At 41.7% G+C, this 15,911-nt stretch overlaps 1 protein-coding gene and 1 long non-coding RNA gene across 3 annotated transcripts in view; one reads left to right on the forward strand and one right to left on the reverse strand.

The window, feature by feature from the left end:
* Nucleotides 1-400: 400 nt before the first annotated feature.
* On the forward strand, nucleotides 401-1,666 carry UBTFL1 (upstream binding transcription factor like 1). The gene has a single exon (XM_060607815.3). The coding sequence runs from the start codon at nucleotides 413-415 to the stop codon at nucleotides 1,646-1,648; it is 1,236 nt and encodes a 411-aa protein (XP_060463798.1). The 5' UTR covers nucleotides 401-412; the 3' UTR covers nucleotides 1,649-1,666.
* Nucleotides 1,667-6,734: 5,068 nt separating this feature from the next.
* Nucleotides 6,735-15,911, reverse strand: part of LOC144613046 (uncharacterized) — a 28,399-nt gene continuing 19,222 nt past the window's right edge. For both annotated transcript variants that reach the window (XR_013550370.1, XR_013550368.1), the window contains one exon: nucleotides 6,735-7,015. This is a non-coding gene — a long non-coding RNA (uncharacterized LOC144613046). The remainder of the gene's footprint in view (nucleotides 7,016-15,911) is intronic.

A 15,911-nucleotide genomic window follows, 5' to 3' on the forward strand; every position in this document is an offset into this window, starting at 1 on the left:
AGCATAGAGACTACTTGAGTCTCTCTCTCTCTCTCTCTCTCTCTCTCTCTGCCCCTCTTTCAAGTTTCTGAGCTCTCTCTCTCTCTCTCTCTCTCAAAAACAAAGCAAAACAAAAGAAAAAATGTGAACATAAATTTCAACTCAGAAGTGGGCAATTTTCCATTTCTGTTTCCATTTACATTGTTACATTGTTTACATCGTTAAGGGTGATTAAATTATGGGGGGGCGCATATCCCAAGTGGGTTGTAATTTTCTCATTCATTGCTTCTCTCTCTCCTCAGAAACATGGACCTCCCCACACTTTAGGACTTCCAGAAATAACTCACGTGCTAAGCCTTGAAAGTGAGAAAGTTTGAGCTCCTGCTGAAGTTTCTGAACTGCTAGGACCAGATAAGTGCCCCAAGAACTAGAAATGGCGTTGTCTAGAGGCCGAGGTCACTGGTCCAAAGAAGACATTGTGAAGTTACTGGACCGCATGGAGACTAACCTTCCCTCCAATGACAGCCACACATTCAAAACAACCCAGTCACAGATGGACTGGGAAAAAGTAGCTTTTAAGGATTATTCTGGAGAAATGTGCAAACTCAAATGGTTGGAGGTTTCTTATCACCTGAGAAAATTTCGCACTTTGACAGAATTAGTCCTGGAAGCCAAGGAACATGTTGAAAAGCCTGACAGAAGCAAAAAATGTAAGAAACATCCGGACTTGCCCAAGAAGCCCCTGACTGCTTACCTTCGCTTCTTCATGGAGAAGCGGCCTCAGTGCTCCCAAAAATATCCCAACCTGAGCAACCAGGAGCTGACCAAGGTCCTGTCTAAGAAATACAAGGAGCTCCCAGAGAAGATAAAGCTCAAATATATTCAAGATTTTCAGAAGGAGAAACAGGAGTTTGAGGAGAAACTGGCTCAATTCAAGGATGACCACCCTGATCTATTCCAGAACCCCAACAAATCGGATGTAACCAAGAGGAGCCCAAACGGGGCCCAAAAGAAGTTTCCGAGACACGTGCCAGAAGTGAAGTCTCCCCTAGGAAGCTGTTTTTCCAAGAGGATGATATTCCGTGGAGAGCCCCGAAAGCCCCCCATGAACGGATATGAGAAGTTCCACCGGGATTTGTGGTCAAGTAGGGAGCTGCGAGATGTGCCCCCAAGGGAGCGCAGGGTGGAGATTGGCAGGCGCTGGCAGCGAGTCCCGCAGAGCCAGAAGGACCATTATAAGCAGCAGGCTGAGGAGCTGCAGAAACAGTACAAGGTGGATCTGGATGACTGGCTCAAGACCCTGTCTCCTGAACAGTATGCTGCCTACAGAGAGGCGACCTATAGTAAGTGTAAAAACATGAGCATGAGGGGAGGCCCGGATCCCAAGGTCAGACGGACAGATCTGCAGTCGCCATCAGCAAGGAGTCTGCAAGAAGGGCTTGGACAGGAGTCAGGGCTGCAGCCTCCGGAGACAGAATCACCAGAGACCACTGGGGGCAATGCTCATGCCTCTTGGGGATCAGGAGAAGATGAGGAAGGGATGGAAGGGGAGGAAGGCAGCAGCTCCTCAGACTCCAGCAGCGGGAGTGAATGCGAAGATTGTGAGTTTGGGGACAGTGGCTCCAGCACATCTTCCTTAGGTGACTCCTCTGATGCGGACCCCAACTGAGTTTTGTTCAGCCACTAAAGGGCGGGAAAGAGAACTTCCCAGCAAAAGTCCAAGGCATCTGTGTCAATTGGAAGGGCTCTTCTCTCTGTCCCTTTTCATTTCCTTCCTTTTTGCCTTTCCTCCTCAATTCAGAGGAGGACTGGTTGGAAAGAGGGGATCTGGTGCAGTATTTTCTGGCTCCCCTCTGTACCCCAGATCCACCCCCTAGAAACTCCATGCACTGAATGCTCTTGGAATAAACAATGAGATGACAGAGCTGTGAGAACACTGGATTAGACTGTTTCCTGAAGTGAGACGTTTTCCTCTCATCTGCATGCCACAGCTGGCAGAGGACGCCTAGGAGCCTGGGTGACCCTGACATTTCCTGTGGAATCGTGCCTCAGGACTCCTGCACCTCATCTGTGATGAGGAAGGAGCAGGAGGCACATATGTGTATGTATATCGAACTCCTGTATCTCCATGAGGCTTACTAATATCAAAAAATAAAAATAGGGAACTCAAGACAGAAACATTCCTTAAGATAACTGTCCTTATTAAAGGGAGCATGTCACTGGCTGTGATGGATATGGACACTGTATTTCCAGAGAATACCAAAATTCTAAAACACTTAAAATTGCCAATGCTTGCAAAATATATATTGTTTTATTTTAGCCTCAAATATAACTTCGTGATTTTGCTGCCATAATGTTGCTTTCAAATCTTAGTTGACTAAGTTTTAAAATGTATTTTCTAAAAGTAGCCATGAGTTGATCATTGTAATGGTTTCATGATCAGTTAGTTCAGTTTTCTCTTCTTTCTACTTTTGTGAATATTTAGTTTTTTTCTATAAATAAAATATTGAAAGCAGAAAAGAACAAATCTATATTTTTTTAATCTTTGAAAAACTTCATGATTTCATTTGAATGAGCGCCTCTATGGACTCAAGGAATTATGATTTGGATCACCAATCCTCTAGGTGGTTTCTGCATTCGTTCCTGGCAGAAGCCTAAACTCCTTCCTCCTGCTCCAGGCACAGGTGAGTCTCAGCTTTAACATCCAGGATAGATGGATGGATGATGGATGGATAGATAGATGAATTAGATAAATAGATAGGTAGATACATACATACATACATACATGGATAGATATATGGAGACACAGACATAGATGTATATACTCTTCTCTTCTCCTGGCCTTTCTGTGAATTCTTGTCTCAGTATTATATTGTTGTCATTATTTATCTTATGGTTATGTTTGGAAATGTATTTAAGGCTAGTGTCCTCTAATTATACTCTTTCCTCCCTGTATATTCCTGGATGTTTCCATATTGTGTTCTCATGAATATTAGTATCATAGAATTAGTCATATTTTTTTATATGAAAACCATTAAGGCTTGAGGGTTTAGGTAACCAGGTGCCTTAGTGAATTTTTGTTAAGGGATTTTCTAAGTAAATGATATTTAGAAAATAAAGGCAATAATTACAATTTTATACCTCTAATTCCTCTTTCTGAATGTGTTGGTTGGAATATCCAGAACAATGTTAAGTCAGAGAAATGTATGCCTGTCTTACTTCTGAATTTCAAGTTGATAGAACTTGCAATGACAATTATGCTGACTAATATTTATTTGAAATAACTATAATGTATTCATAAAATGCATGTTTACTTACATTATTGTTCTTCTTAATCCATAATGTTAATCATTGTTTAAAACATCATTTATCTCATGTATCAGTGTAATTTTTCCATGGCTATATTCATACTGGGAATTGGGTTATTGAATTAACTAATTTTTTTAAGCTTTAATTTCTATTTTTGAGAGAGATGGAGAGAGAGAGAGAGTGGGGGAGGGGCAGAGAGAGAGGGAGACTGAGGATCTGAAGCAAGCTCTGTGTTGGCAGCAGAGAGCCCGATGCCAGGTTAGACTCACCAACGGCGAGATCATGAATTGAGCTGGTCAAACACTAACTGAACGAGCCACCCAGGTGCTCCAAATTAACTGATTTTAAGCCCACATCATATTGCAGACACCCACTTTTGAATACTGTGTTAAAGATTACTACAATTTAGGCACACTTCCTTTCTTATGGATATTTACACAAGCTTCTGGGTATTTATTCACTTCACCAACGCTTTTTCATGATCTAGATTTGAATTCATTGTTTTTCCAGTTTAGTAAGATCCAAGTGGGTGTGGGAACAGGATTCATTAATTATTACATCAAAGCTGAAGGAATTCCCTAGGCTCCTCCCTAGAAAACTGAAACAAAATGTAGTTAGGGAGAAGTATCAGGGAGGAAAATCTCCTCAGAACTGTTGCAGACACATAGACTGGGCTGGATTAGCACTTAGGCTCTTTCATTTTGCATAAATTGGACAAAAATTGAAGGGGAAATATCAAGGAGTCACCTGTGTGCTGTCATGTGCCTGGAATCTGAAACACCAGAGGAAGGGCGCATATCTCCTCGTATCAGTGACGCTTGGCCTGAGTCTCAAGGGAGCAAGTCAAAGCAAATCAAAGGGAGGCCAGGAGATTGTAGAATTAGTTGCTTCCTGAATTTACCACCCTTATCATTGGGCATTCCTTTCTTTCAAGTACCATAAATTCCTGGTTTCCCTTCACTGCTGTCTCTGTCTTGGAAATCTACATATTCTCATGTAGCCTATATGCCTTTCCAGCATGAACCCATCATGTCCCACGTGTCTATCTGTTATTCTCACATTAATTAAGTCCATATATTTCTGCAAAAGTCGTACCACAAAGTAATGATCTCATTGACATCTCCATTACAGTTTTCCTCTGGCACACCATTCTTCAAGTGTCAAAGACAGAATTCATCCCAAACCCAAAACCTGCTCCTCTCTTGAGCAATGATCCCACCCATCATCCAATTGTCCAAATCCTTCCATTCTATACTCACCAATGATCTCTTGCTTCATTTTCACCAGCACAGAGCAGGTGACCCATCTTCTCAGCACACAATTGTAAATGGGAGCTCCAGGAGGCCTGCCGAGCTCTAATGGAATTTTCCTAAATTCTCTTGGCTGGTTCAAACTTCTTCAGGTTCTACCAGTTGTCACACAGAATGAGATATGAAAGACTCAGATATGCCGCTGGGAACCACAGGGCAGCTCCAACACCTCGTCAGTGATTTAAAGTGCAAGCTTTTGGGGGAGGGGGCTGGGTGGCTCAGCTGGTTGAGCATCTGACTCTTGATCTTGGCATAGGTCATGGTCCCAGGGTCATGGGATCCAGTCCCCAAGTGGGGCTCCATGATGAGCATGGAGCCTGCTTAAGATTCTCTCTTTCTCCCTCTAGCCTTCTCCCTGCTTGTACAAGCACGCTCTCTCTCTCTCTCTCTCTCTCTCTCTCTCTCTGAAACTAATTAATTAACTGAAGAGAAAGGTTTTGGACTTGGGCGGTGACTCAAGTAAGGCAGCCACTGGGAAGTGGGGAGGGAGGGAACAAAGGGCCAAATGATTTGATCTTTACTCATTACTGGTGGGAAAAAACAGACAAAAACAAAAAAAAAAAAAACATGGAGGCACGAGGATGTCTGGGGTCATCTTACCCTGGGGGGAGGGGACAGGATGCTGTACAGAAGGCGGACCCTCCCCTATTCCTCTAGGGCTAAATGGTAGGGAACTCTGGTCATTGGGACAGCTCCAGTGTCAGCGGAGAAATCCTGACATCAGAAGGTCCTCAGGGACAGGGTGGGGCTCAAACTTCTTCAGAGCAGAGACTTGTTTCCCTTGTTAATCCACAGCCCCAGGATTAAAGGGGATTCTACATCCTCTCTGCGCGCTCCCCTTTGTGTCTATGAAAAAGGCAGTGCGTGGATGAAAATGTGTGATCTGAAACCGACTGCACAGTTTTCGAGAAAATCATCTGAACCACCTACAGAGGAAGCTGGGGTTCCGTGGGCCCCACCTGTCGCCTACCCTGGAGGGAACGGGTCCCACTGTCCCCAAGGCTAAGGCTTCCCAGTTCATACTCCAGGCGCCTAGAGAGCAGTGGAGGGCACTGCAGTGGAGGGCACCCTGTCGCCAGGGTGAAAGAAAAGCCTAGAAGGCCAGGGTCCCTAAACCAACACTGCAATTCGCGGAGATTCAAACTGGATCTGAAATCCCCCAGGCAAAGGCTGAGCATCTCTACCCCTTTCCCGCCAGGGATGCAGGACAGCGGCGACCACACCCACCACCGCGCAGGGCCGGCCCCAAGCGGTCCCGCAGCCAAGGCCCCTTTGCACGGGGACTCTGCGGTGCTCGCTCGGCCTACTGACTCGTCCCGCTGAGGCCGGGAACCTGCACCGGGAGACTAGGGGTAGTGGCGCGGTTTCCGAGGGAAAAAAAAAACAAAAACAAAAACAAACAAAACAAACAAACAAAAAAAAAACATAAAAGGGAAGCGGAGCCTCGGGAACAGACCCAAGGGGCGACAGGACGGGGGTGGAAATAAGGGCCCACAGGAGGGAGCCCGAGAGCGAGCGGGGCCGGAGGGACTGGAGCGAAGAAGCGTCGCCAAGCGCTTCCAGCCTCGGGGCCCCTCCGGGCTCTGCGCACCAGCCTTAGGGGGAGACGGGGTCCGCGCAGCCGGCCGCCCGGCCGGGAGCCTTTCTCTGGGTGCTGAAGTCAGGGGTGACGTAGAACAGGTGCGGGTGCGAGTGCGGGTGGTGATTGCATTCGGGTCCGAACGCGACCCCGGGACGTGGCTCAAGACCCGAACCGAAGCCGGGAGATCGCGGGAGGAATGCGGCGCGGGGCGTGGTCAAAACAAAGCGAAACCCACTGGAGTCCCTGATGCGGCTCCCCCCTCCCCATCCCCCCGTCCCCACGGAGCCTCTGCTCGGGATTTCTAAGACCTCGTAGAAGGCGCGGCCCAGAAGCGCGCCAGCTCCCTCTGACCTCATCCCACCCGCGGAATTAGGACGAGCTCACTGGTCCTCACAGCTCCTCACATTTTACACGAGGAAGTGCATGGGCTTCAGAAGGATTTCTCCTCCTCCTGGGCCCTTTGGGCGCTCGATTCCAGCTACTGGGTTGAGAACACGCAGGATTCCACCTTTGAAGTCCGGCGGGGGGTGGGGGTGGAGAATAAAACGAAAGGATGGAAGGACAGAAGCCACAGAGGTACTGTGGCCCCGCTGGCAACGTTTTTGATGCAAATTCTCTAACAAATACAGGGGAGAGAATGACTGGTTCCTCTAAGCCATAGGGAAAATAATAAAACTGCCAAACAGGGAAAGGAAAACAGGTCTGTTCTCCAAGAGGCAGATGCAGAAGCCTGGATGGTCTCAGCTCCTGACATCACCAGGTGTTCCTGAGAGTCCATACCTGCTGGGCTGGAATTTCCATCTCCTTTAGCAAAGGGCTGAAGGTCTTGCAAAGACTGGATCAGAGAGAGAAAGAAGAGACAACAAGATATTATAATACGAGAGGAGAAAAATAAAACTGAAGAGACACTACACAAAATATGCAAACCTTCCTCACAAGTCTTCGCAGACTCTCCGGCTGATGGGAGGAGGCAGGCTTTCTCCTGCACATCTGGAAAAGCTGCACAACTGCTGTTCACTTCTATGAACACGTGCCTCTACGGCCAGCATCCTTCTTTTTTATATTATGTATATCTGAGCCAAGAGTCAGATTCTCAACTGACTAAGCTACTCATGCGCCCCCAGCATCCTCCTTTTTACAAAATTTATTTTACCAACTTGAAAATTGCAGAAAGTCCAGAATCCCGTAGAAGCCCTGAAACGCTAATACACTTGCTCTCTATTCTTTCCATTTTTTCTGCATCTTCATTCTTTTGTTCCCTCTGTATCTTTATTCTTATGTTCTCATACATTTTTGCTGTAGAGACATGCTTTTTGTTAGCTTTTTTGATGCATAATTTACATATCATTTAACCAACTTTAAGCACATACAATTTTTTTGGATTAGTTGTTTTTTTATTTTTATTTTTTTAAATATGAAATTTATTGTCAAATTGGTTCCCATACAACACCCAGTGCTCATCCCAAAAGGTGCCCTCCTCAATACCCATCACCCACCCTCCCCTCCCTCCCACCCCCCAACAACCTCAGTTTGTTCTCAGTTTTTAAGATTCTCTTATGCTTTGGCTCTCTCTCTCTCTCTCTCTCTCTCTAACCTCTTTCTTTTTATTTTTTTTTTCTTCCCCTCCCTCATGGACTTCTGTTAAGTTTCTCAGGATCCACATAAGAGTGAAAACATATGGTATCTGTCTTTCTCTGTATGGCTTATTTTACTTAGCATAACACTCTCCAGTTCCATCCACATTGCTACAAATGGCCAGATTTCATACTTTCTCATTGCCAAGTAGTATTCCATTGTATATATAAACCACAACTTCTTTATCCATTCATCAGTTGATGGACATTTAGGCTCTTTCCATAATTTGGCTATTGTTGAGAGTGGTGCTATAAACATTGGGGTACAAGTGCCCCTATGCATCAGCACCCCTGTATCCCTTGGATAAATTCCTAGCAGTGCTATTGCTGGGTCATAGGGTAGGTCTATTTTTAATTTTCTGGGGAACCTCCACACTGCTTTCCAGAGCGGCTGCACCAGTTTGCATTCCCACCAACAGTGCAAGAGGGTTCCCGTTTCTCCACATCCTCACCAGCATCTATAGTCTCCTGATTTGTTCATTTTAGCCACTCTGACTGGTGTGAGGTGGTATCTGAGTGTGGTTTTGATTTGTATTTCCCTGATGAGGAATGACGTTGAGCATCTTTTCATGTGCCTGTTGGCCATCTGGATGTCTTCTTTAGAGAAGTGTCTATTCATGTTTTCTGCCCATTTCTCCCTGGATTATTTGTTTTTTGGGTGTGGAGTTTGGTGAGCTCTTTATAGATTTTGGATACTAGCCCTTTGTCCTATATGTCATTTGCAAATATCTTTTCCCATTCCGTTGGTTGCCTTTTAGTTTTCTTGGTTGTTTCCTTTGCTGTGCAGAGCTTTTTATCTTCAAGAGGTCCCAATAGTTCATTTTTGCTTTTAATTCCCTTGCCTTTGGGGATGTGTCAAGTAAGAAATTGCTACGGCTGAGGTCAGAGAGGTCTTTTCCTGCTTTGTCCTCTAGGGTTTTGATGGTTTCCTGTCTCACATTCAGGTCCTTTATCCATTTTGAGTTTGTTTTGTGAATGGTGTAAGAAAGTGGTCTGATTTCATCCTTCTGCATGTTGTTGTCCAGTTCTCCCAGCACCATTTGTTAAAGAGAGTGTCTTTTTTTCCATTGGATATTCTTTCCTGCTTTTTCAAAGATTAGTTGACCATACTTTTGTGGGTCCAATTCTGGAGTCTCTATTCTATTCCATTGGTCTATGTGTCTGTTTTTGTGCCAATACCATGATATCTTGATGATTACAGCTTTGTAGTAGAGGCTAAAGTCAAGCATATATGATTTAATGTTTTGATAGATCAGTGGAGTCATGTTGAAAAGCAAAGGACAAACCAGCTGATATTTAAGTAACATCTAAAGGTTATTATCACTTGAGAAGGAGCATATTTATGAAATTGGCTTGAAAACTTCATGTTTAATTAGGAAAATAAATGTGTATCACAAAGGAACAAAATAATTAGAAGAGATCTGTTGAGTTAATCATGAATCTTAGAAAATGCTGTTCACTAAACTGAGGGTTGATGGGGGGTGGGAGGGAGGGCAGGGTGGGTGATGGGTATTGAGGAGGGCACCTTTTGGGATGAGCACTGGGTGTTGTATGGAAACCAATTTGACAGTAAATTTCATATATTAAAAAATAAAAAAAAAATAAAATAAAATAAAAAAATAAAAAATCAAAATTAAAAAAAAAAAAAAAAAAAGAAAATGCTGTTCACTGAATGTAATTTATGGATCATGTGGGGTTCAGAGGTCCCTGAAATCCATAAGGCAGAAAATTATATATGAAGGAATATTTGGGAACATAGTGAAAGTGCACAGTTCCACATTTCTGACTCAAGAATGTATCTTCCTGCCCAGAGGTCTGTAAACATTATGAAACATGATAAAGGCATTGTCAAAGGAAAGATGCATTTCATAACACAAAGTAAATATACTCCCACATCTGGGTCTCAGTATTGCCTACCCTTTCCCAACTCTAACCCCTTCTCCCATAGAGGTGACCACATCCTAGTGATTAATATATCCTGACACTATCATATTTTTGAAATTTGTGTAAACTCAATCCCATAACACATGCTCTTCTGTGTGTGATTTCATTTGTTTAAAATTATGTTGGTGAGATTTATCCCCCCCACCAATGCATATAGCAATCATTTTTTAAAATTTTGTTTCATAGTATTCCATTATATGAGAATACCATCATTTACTCATTCTACTACTGATGAAAATGTTCACTTCCGTTTGGGTAAGCATAAATACCCCTGTCATGAAGAAATTGTGCATGTCAAAGATTATTTGTCTAGGACCACATAAGTTATCCAAAATATAATTGCAATATCATAGCTTCTCTAAAGTGAAAAATGTGACCATGAATATGATCATATGAAGGCAAGCCTAAGTCAGATGCTTCAGACTGTGTAGACAGCAATAGCACAGCTGATAGTAGCTGTGTGAAAAGCACACCCTTTCCTAGGATGACACATGATTTCAATAGAAGGGCACAGGCATTTTAACTGTACACAGCTGACCTTCTGGTAATGTGATTGCTACCCAGCAGTGACTCTTCTCAGCCTTCAATGTAGATGCTATTATTTTCTTCTTTAACTCACTGTTACCATTTCTACTTCTAATAATATAAAAGTGGTTTCTTTACATGTTCAAATACACTAGCCATGTAAACACCTTTCAAATAAACTCACACCAGTGCGAACGCCTCCACCTGTTAAGTGTAAAAACGTGAGCACATACATCAGGTGTTCACCTTCTGCTCTGTTAATCCATAAGGAAATCCTTTTGTCTGTTACCCTTTTATTTGTCTTCTGTCCTTTTAACCTTTCTGATATATGTCTTGCATTCAGCATGGAATTGAGTTTTGCTTTGTGATTTAATTTGGCAATACCTTCTTTTAATAAGAGTTAAACCATTTACTTTTATTGATATGAGAATTTTGTGTGGTTTTATTTTGGTTATAGCATTTTCAATAGTTGTATGCACATATCTGTCTTTCACTAACTTGTTTGTATTCATTGCTTTTGTTCTGGTGTGAAGGTTGGATAGGAAGGCTGGATTTTGTTCTGATGGCTTCCTGATATAATTTGCTAAAGTAATCTTTTTCTTTAGACATTGTCTCCAAACTAAGACAACATTAGCTTGTATTCTCTTTCTTCCCCTCCCCATGCTCTCCTTCATCCTCCACTTTGATATCATAATACTAACATTAAGGCTTTTCCCTTTGCAGTAGTAAATATGCCTACAGCCTACACCCATGTCTGCACACAAAATCCTGCGACTCCCGGGCATTATAGATGAGGTGGTCCATAAGCTCGTTCTATGCAATGCCTTTCTTCCTCCCCTTCTCCCATCTTTCTTAGTCCTCTCATTTCTATATTATCAGAGCACCTACTAGTTAGATTCCTTTCTGTTCATTTGTCCTGCACATGTTTTTGTCTTTGAGGCTAAATATATTCTGTGCTCACCACCACCACCACACTAAAATTAGAAGGTTTAAAAAAAGTGCTGGAGAAAGCAAACAAAAATGTATCCTCTGGTAAAATCGAAGGCAGAGAGAGAACGAAAGAGAGGGGATGAGAATGAAAATGTTCATTCTGGGCTGGGAGGGGAGAATACACTAAGCACTGTCTCTATGATAGCAGGATTTGATGGTTGACTGGGAACAGGTGAAGTTTATAGCTTTTCGTGGGAGCAGGGAAGCCCTGCCCCTTATAAAAAGCTGAACCGACTCAAGAACCTGTGATGTTTCAGAGCAATGTTTTGACCCACGGGTAGGAGTTTGAGAACACTCTTTAGCGTTTATTTCCCAAGAAAATATTTAGATATGATTTGCTGAGCGTCTGTCTGTATTGTGATGGATTTGAGTAGAACAGATACTGACTAGATTAGTAAACAGGGCCAGAAGATTCAATCAAGTTGAACCAAGCCTTCCTATTTTACCTGCACAGCATCTGGTATTTCTGGAACTAGAAGGTAAAGAAATTATCTGTACTTGGAGTTGTTGAGACTGGCCTTCTCTCCTCCTATATATCTAATCTTTTTTGGACCTCAGTGTCCTTGTCCAGCTCAAATTATAATTAGCTTCCTGAATTTTCTCCCCAGGTCAGCGCTTTGTCCTGGAGGTGGTTAATTTGCTGGATTCACAGGGTACAGACCACTTCCTCCTTCAGCTCTTTCCATCCTCACTGTCCCCTACAGGTTGACAGCAGGGGGGAGTCTGCTGCTCTAGGTTATGGTTATGCTACTGAGCTCTTCGCACCAAGCAGGAATCTCCAGCTTTGGGGGTGCCCATCTGTTACCAATTGGGTTTCTAAGCTTTCCAGTACTTAGTCTCTGGAAACACTGTTGCCTTTCTTTCATGCTGTTGGAGACAATTGGTGATTTTGTCTGTGTCCTGGTGGTCTTGCTCCTCTTGCTCAACCTGGGCTTCATGGGGTTACCTCCCTCATCACGTTGTTTAGTCATAGATTTTGTCTTGTTCTCCTACTTGATCTGCTGGTTCTTGTGGTGGACTCAGGTATTGAAAGTATGCTGTTGCTACTAATATCTTGCTTATAAGTCCTACTGATTAAAATGTTTCATATGCACATGATTTAAAGCTGTTTTAATTCAAAGTTACTTGACAGAGATACAGGAGAGCCTCCTTATATTTGTATCTTTGAATAGATACAAATAGAATAGGAAAACATAAATTACCAAAAACTAAACCTACCCATCAGCCATTTACCATAAATTGAAATGCTATGCAGCTGTTACAAATGAGGGGATACAAACTTACATGGGGTAACTATATGCTAAATTTTTAAAACATAATTTACTCATGTGACTGCTTTATTAAAAAAAATGCAACTATACGTGCACATATCCTCAAGCAAATGGATACAGACATTAAGAAATAACTAGATTGAGTAAATAGTTCAGTAACTTGAATTTATGTAATTTTATGTTCTGTGGATATTTTGTTTGCTAGAAGCAGGCATTCCTGTTTTTATCTTATTTCTAACTTTGAGATAACTTTAGATTCACATGCGGTTGTAAACTATTGATACACAGAGGTTCCTAATGGCCTTCACCCATTTTCCCCCCAGTAGTAGCATCTTGCATGACTATGGTACGTTATCACAATGTGGAAATTGACCTTGATACAATTCACAGGCTTTATTCAAGTTTCACAAGATTTTTTTTTTTTTACATTTTTTTTAAATGTTTATTTTTTTTGTGAAACTGAGAGTGTGTAACAGTGTGAGGTGGGGAAGGAGCAGAGACAGAGACAGAGGATCCCAAGAGGGCTTTGAGCTGACATCAGAGATCCCAATGAGGGGCTTGAACTCCCGAACTGTGAGATCATGACCTGAGTCAAAGTCAGATGCTTAACCGACTGAGCACCCCCCCGGTACCCCCAGATTTCACAAGTTTTACAGTTACTCCTTTATGTGTTCATTTTCTTTCATTATATGTGTATGTTCATGTAACCATCAACACAATCAAGATGCAGAACATTCTACACAAAGATCCCTTGTCCTGTCCTTTATAGCCCCAGGCAGTTCCGTCATTCTTCCTGTCTTTAACCCACACCACTGACCAATTTGTTCTCCATCTCTACAATTTTGCCATTTCAAGAACCTAATGAATGGGATCATATGTTTCAAAACCTTTTGAGATCAACTTTTAAAAGCCTCATAATTTCTTTGGGATCACTTCAGATTTTTGCAACTATTGCTATTTTGTTTCTATAGCTGGTTTTATTGTTGAGTAGTATTTCCTGGTATGGATGTACCATAGTTTGTCAACCATTCACCCGCTGACAGATTTAGGTTGTTTTCAGTTTAGGGCCAATATAAATACAGCGTATACACATTCGTGTGTATGTTTCTGTGTGAACATAAACCCATTTCATATCTCTAGGACAAATGCCGAGAATTTGGTTGGTGGCTCCCCTGGGTAGCACATAGTTTTGTAAGAACCTACTATGCTCCTTTCCAGAGTTACTGTACCCTTTACATTCCTGTCAGCAATGTATGTGTGATTTTGTTCCCTTGCATTCTTGCTAGCATTGGTGTTGACACCTGATTTTAGCCATTCTGAAAGAATGGCAGTTTTCATTGTGGTTTCAAAGTGCACTTCTGTAATGGCTAAAAATATATGAATATGTTTTCTTTATTTACCATCTGTATATCATTTTCAGTGAAATGTCTATGCCCTTTGCTTATTTTCCAACTGGAAAAGTTTCTTTAAAACTGTTTTAAGAATTCTTTATTGTGGATATAAGTCCTTTTTCAGATATGTGGTCATTCACATAAATGATTTCTTGCAATATGCAGTTTGTCTTTTCATGTACAGCTTCTTCCCCAGGGAGAAGTTCTAACTTTGATGAAATTCAGTTTTACAAATTTCCTTTTTGGGGATTGTGCTTTTGTTTGTCAGGCCTAAAAATTCTTTACTGAATGCCAAGTCTCAAGAATTTTCCTCCTGTTTCTTTCTGAAATTTTTGTAGTTTTACTTTTATGTCTGTGACGTGAGTCAATTTTTGTAGAAGGTGTGAATTTAGGTCAAAGGTCATCCAGTTGCTCTAGCGCCCTTAGTTGAAAAGGTTTTCCTTTGAACTGCTTATCCACCCTTTAAAAAAAATCATTTTCGGGGGGGAGGGGGAGCGCTGGCGGGCTGGCGGGACTGGCTCTGTCAATTAAGCATCTGACTTTGGCTCAGGTCAGGATCTCATGATTCATGAGTTCTGTGCCGACATCTCAGAGCCTGGAGTCTGCTTCCGATTCTGTGTCTCCCTCTTTCTCTGCCCCTCCCTTGCTCATACTCTGTCTCTCTCTCTCAAAAATAAAAAAAAAAATTTTTAAAAATCAGTTGGGCATATTTGTTTGAATCCATTACTTTTTAACAAAATAAAAACGATATTCATCAGCTATGAAAGTTTAACTTTTTTTTTTTTTTTTTTTTTTTTTTTTTTTTTTTTTTTTTTTAGAAGACCTACTTCTGAAAATAGAATAAAACACTTCACTGGTCAAATCAGTCAATATGCATAGTACCCTTAAAAATATTAAGATGAAAATTAATCAAGCAACTGAAATGATAGCAGACTGTAAGTAATTAAGGCAATTTGAATTAATAGGTTTTTTCCATACATTCGAATGAGTTCAGAAAGGCCTGTGTTAGCCTTAAATAAGAAAAGCTTAGCTCTTGCGATTCAGAGACTGGAAATGATGTGTTACTGCCCCCTTGTGGAAGCTTTCTTCCATTAAGGCTATTCTAAAAAGGAATGAAAGTGTGTAATCCTCCAAGAGCCATTTTCTGCTTTCCCAATTTCTCAAATATGCAACTTTAGAGAGGCCTTTTCTCCCCTCTCTTAAAAATAGTTGTGGATATTTGCCTCAAGGAACTTCGTTTGTGGTAAATCTGTTAAATGTGTGCCAGATAATCTGATTAAAATCTACACTAAAACCAAGCAGGGTGGTTTTTTTTTTTTTTTTCTTTTTCTGTGAAAAATGAAAGTTGATTCTAAAAGTTAAAAAAAAAAAATCAGGGTGTCTTGAAAAACACACTTTGAAGGACTTGTACTTGAGATCACTTACTTTAAGATGAGTCCCACTGGAGTTTTTATGTTGGGACCAGTGCTTCTCCAAATTGAAGTACACTTAGGTCACCTGGTGTGCTCTAAAACTGCTGTCAGCTTTCTGTGACTATCTCAAGTGACCTCAAGGAGATAACAAAAACAAGAAGAACTGGAAAGCCAGTTAAGTAGAGGCATGCAGGCAGTGATTTTGAAAAATCAGGTATGATAGAAACAATGTATTAAGATGACCTAAGGGTCTTTCATGGGTCTATGGAAGTCAGTTAAACCTTAATATTGACAACCAGGCAAATTATACCTTTTGATGCACAAGTATTTGGAGAACTGCTTATAAGCCCATATATCCCTTGCCCATTTTGCATATAATCCCTTGTAAACTAACAAACTTCAGAGCAATCTGAAATACTGTCTCCCAGGCTATACTCCTCAGTAATACAACAAATAAGGCATTTACTAACCTATTTTGAGATCGGCTTTTTTTTTTTTTTTTCAGTCGACATTATTACCACGTCAAAATGAGTAAATTTGACAATGAGTAAATCAACAATGAAT

Source organism: Panthera onca, chromosome D1 (assembly GCF_046562875.1).
Source record: "Panthera onca isolate mPanOnc1 chromosome D1, mPanOnc1 haplotype 2, whole genome shotgun sequence".
NCBI classification, from domain to species: domain Eukaryota; kingdom Metazoa; phylum Chordata; class Mammalia; order Carnivora; family Felidae; genus Panthera; species Panthera onca.

What these genes read in the sequence shown, in the direction of transcription:
- UBTFL1 (XM_060607815.3), top strand. Translation starts at nt 413, where the DNA reads ATGGCGTTGTCTAGAGGCCGAGGTCACTGGTCCAAAGAAGACATTGTG.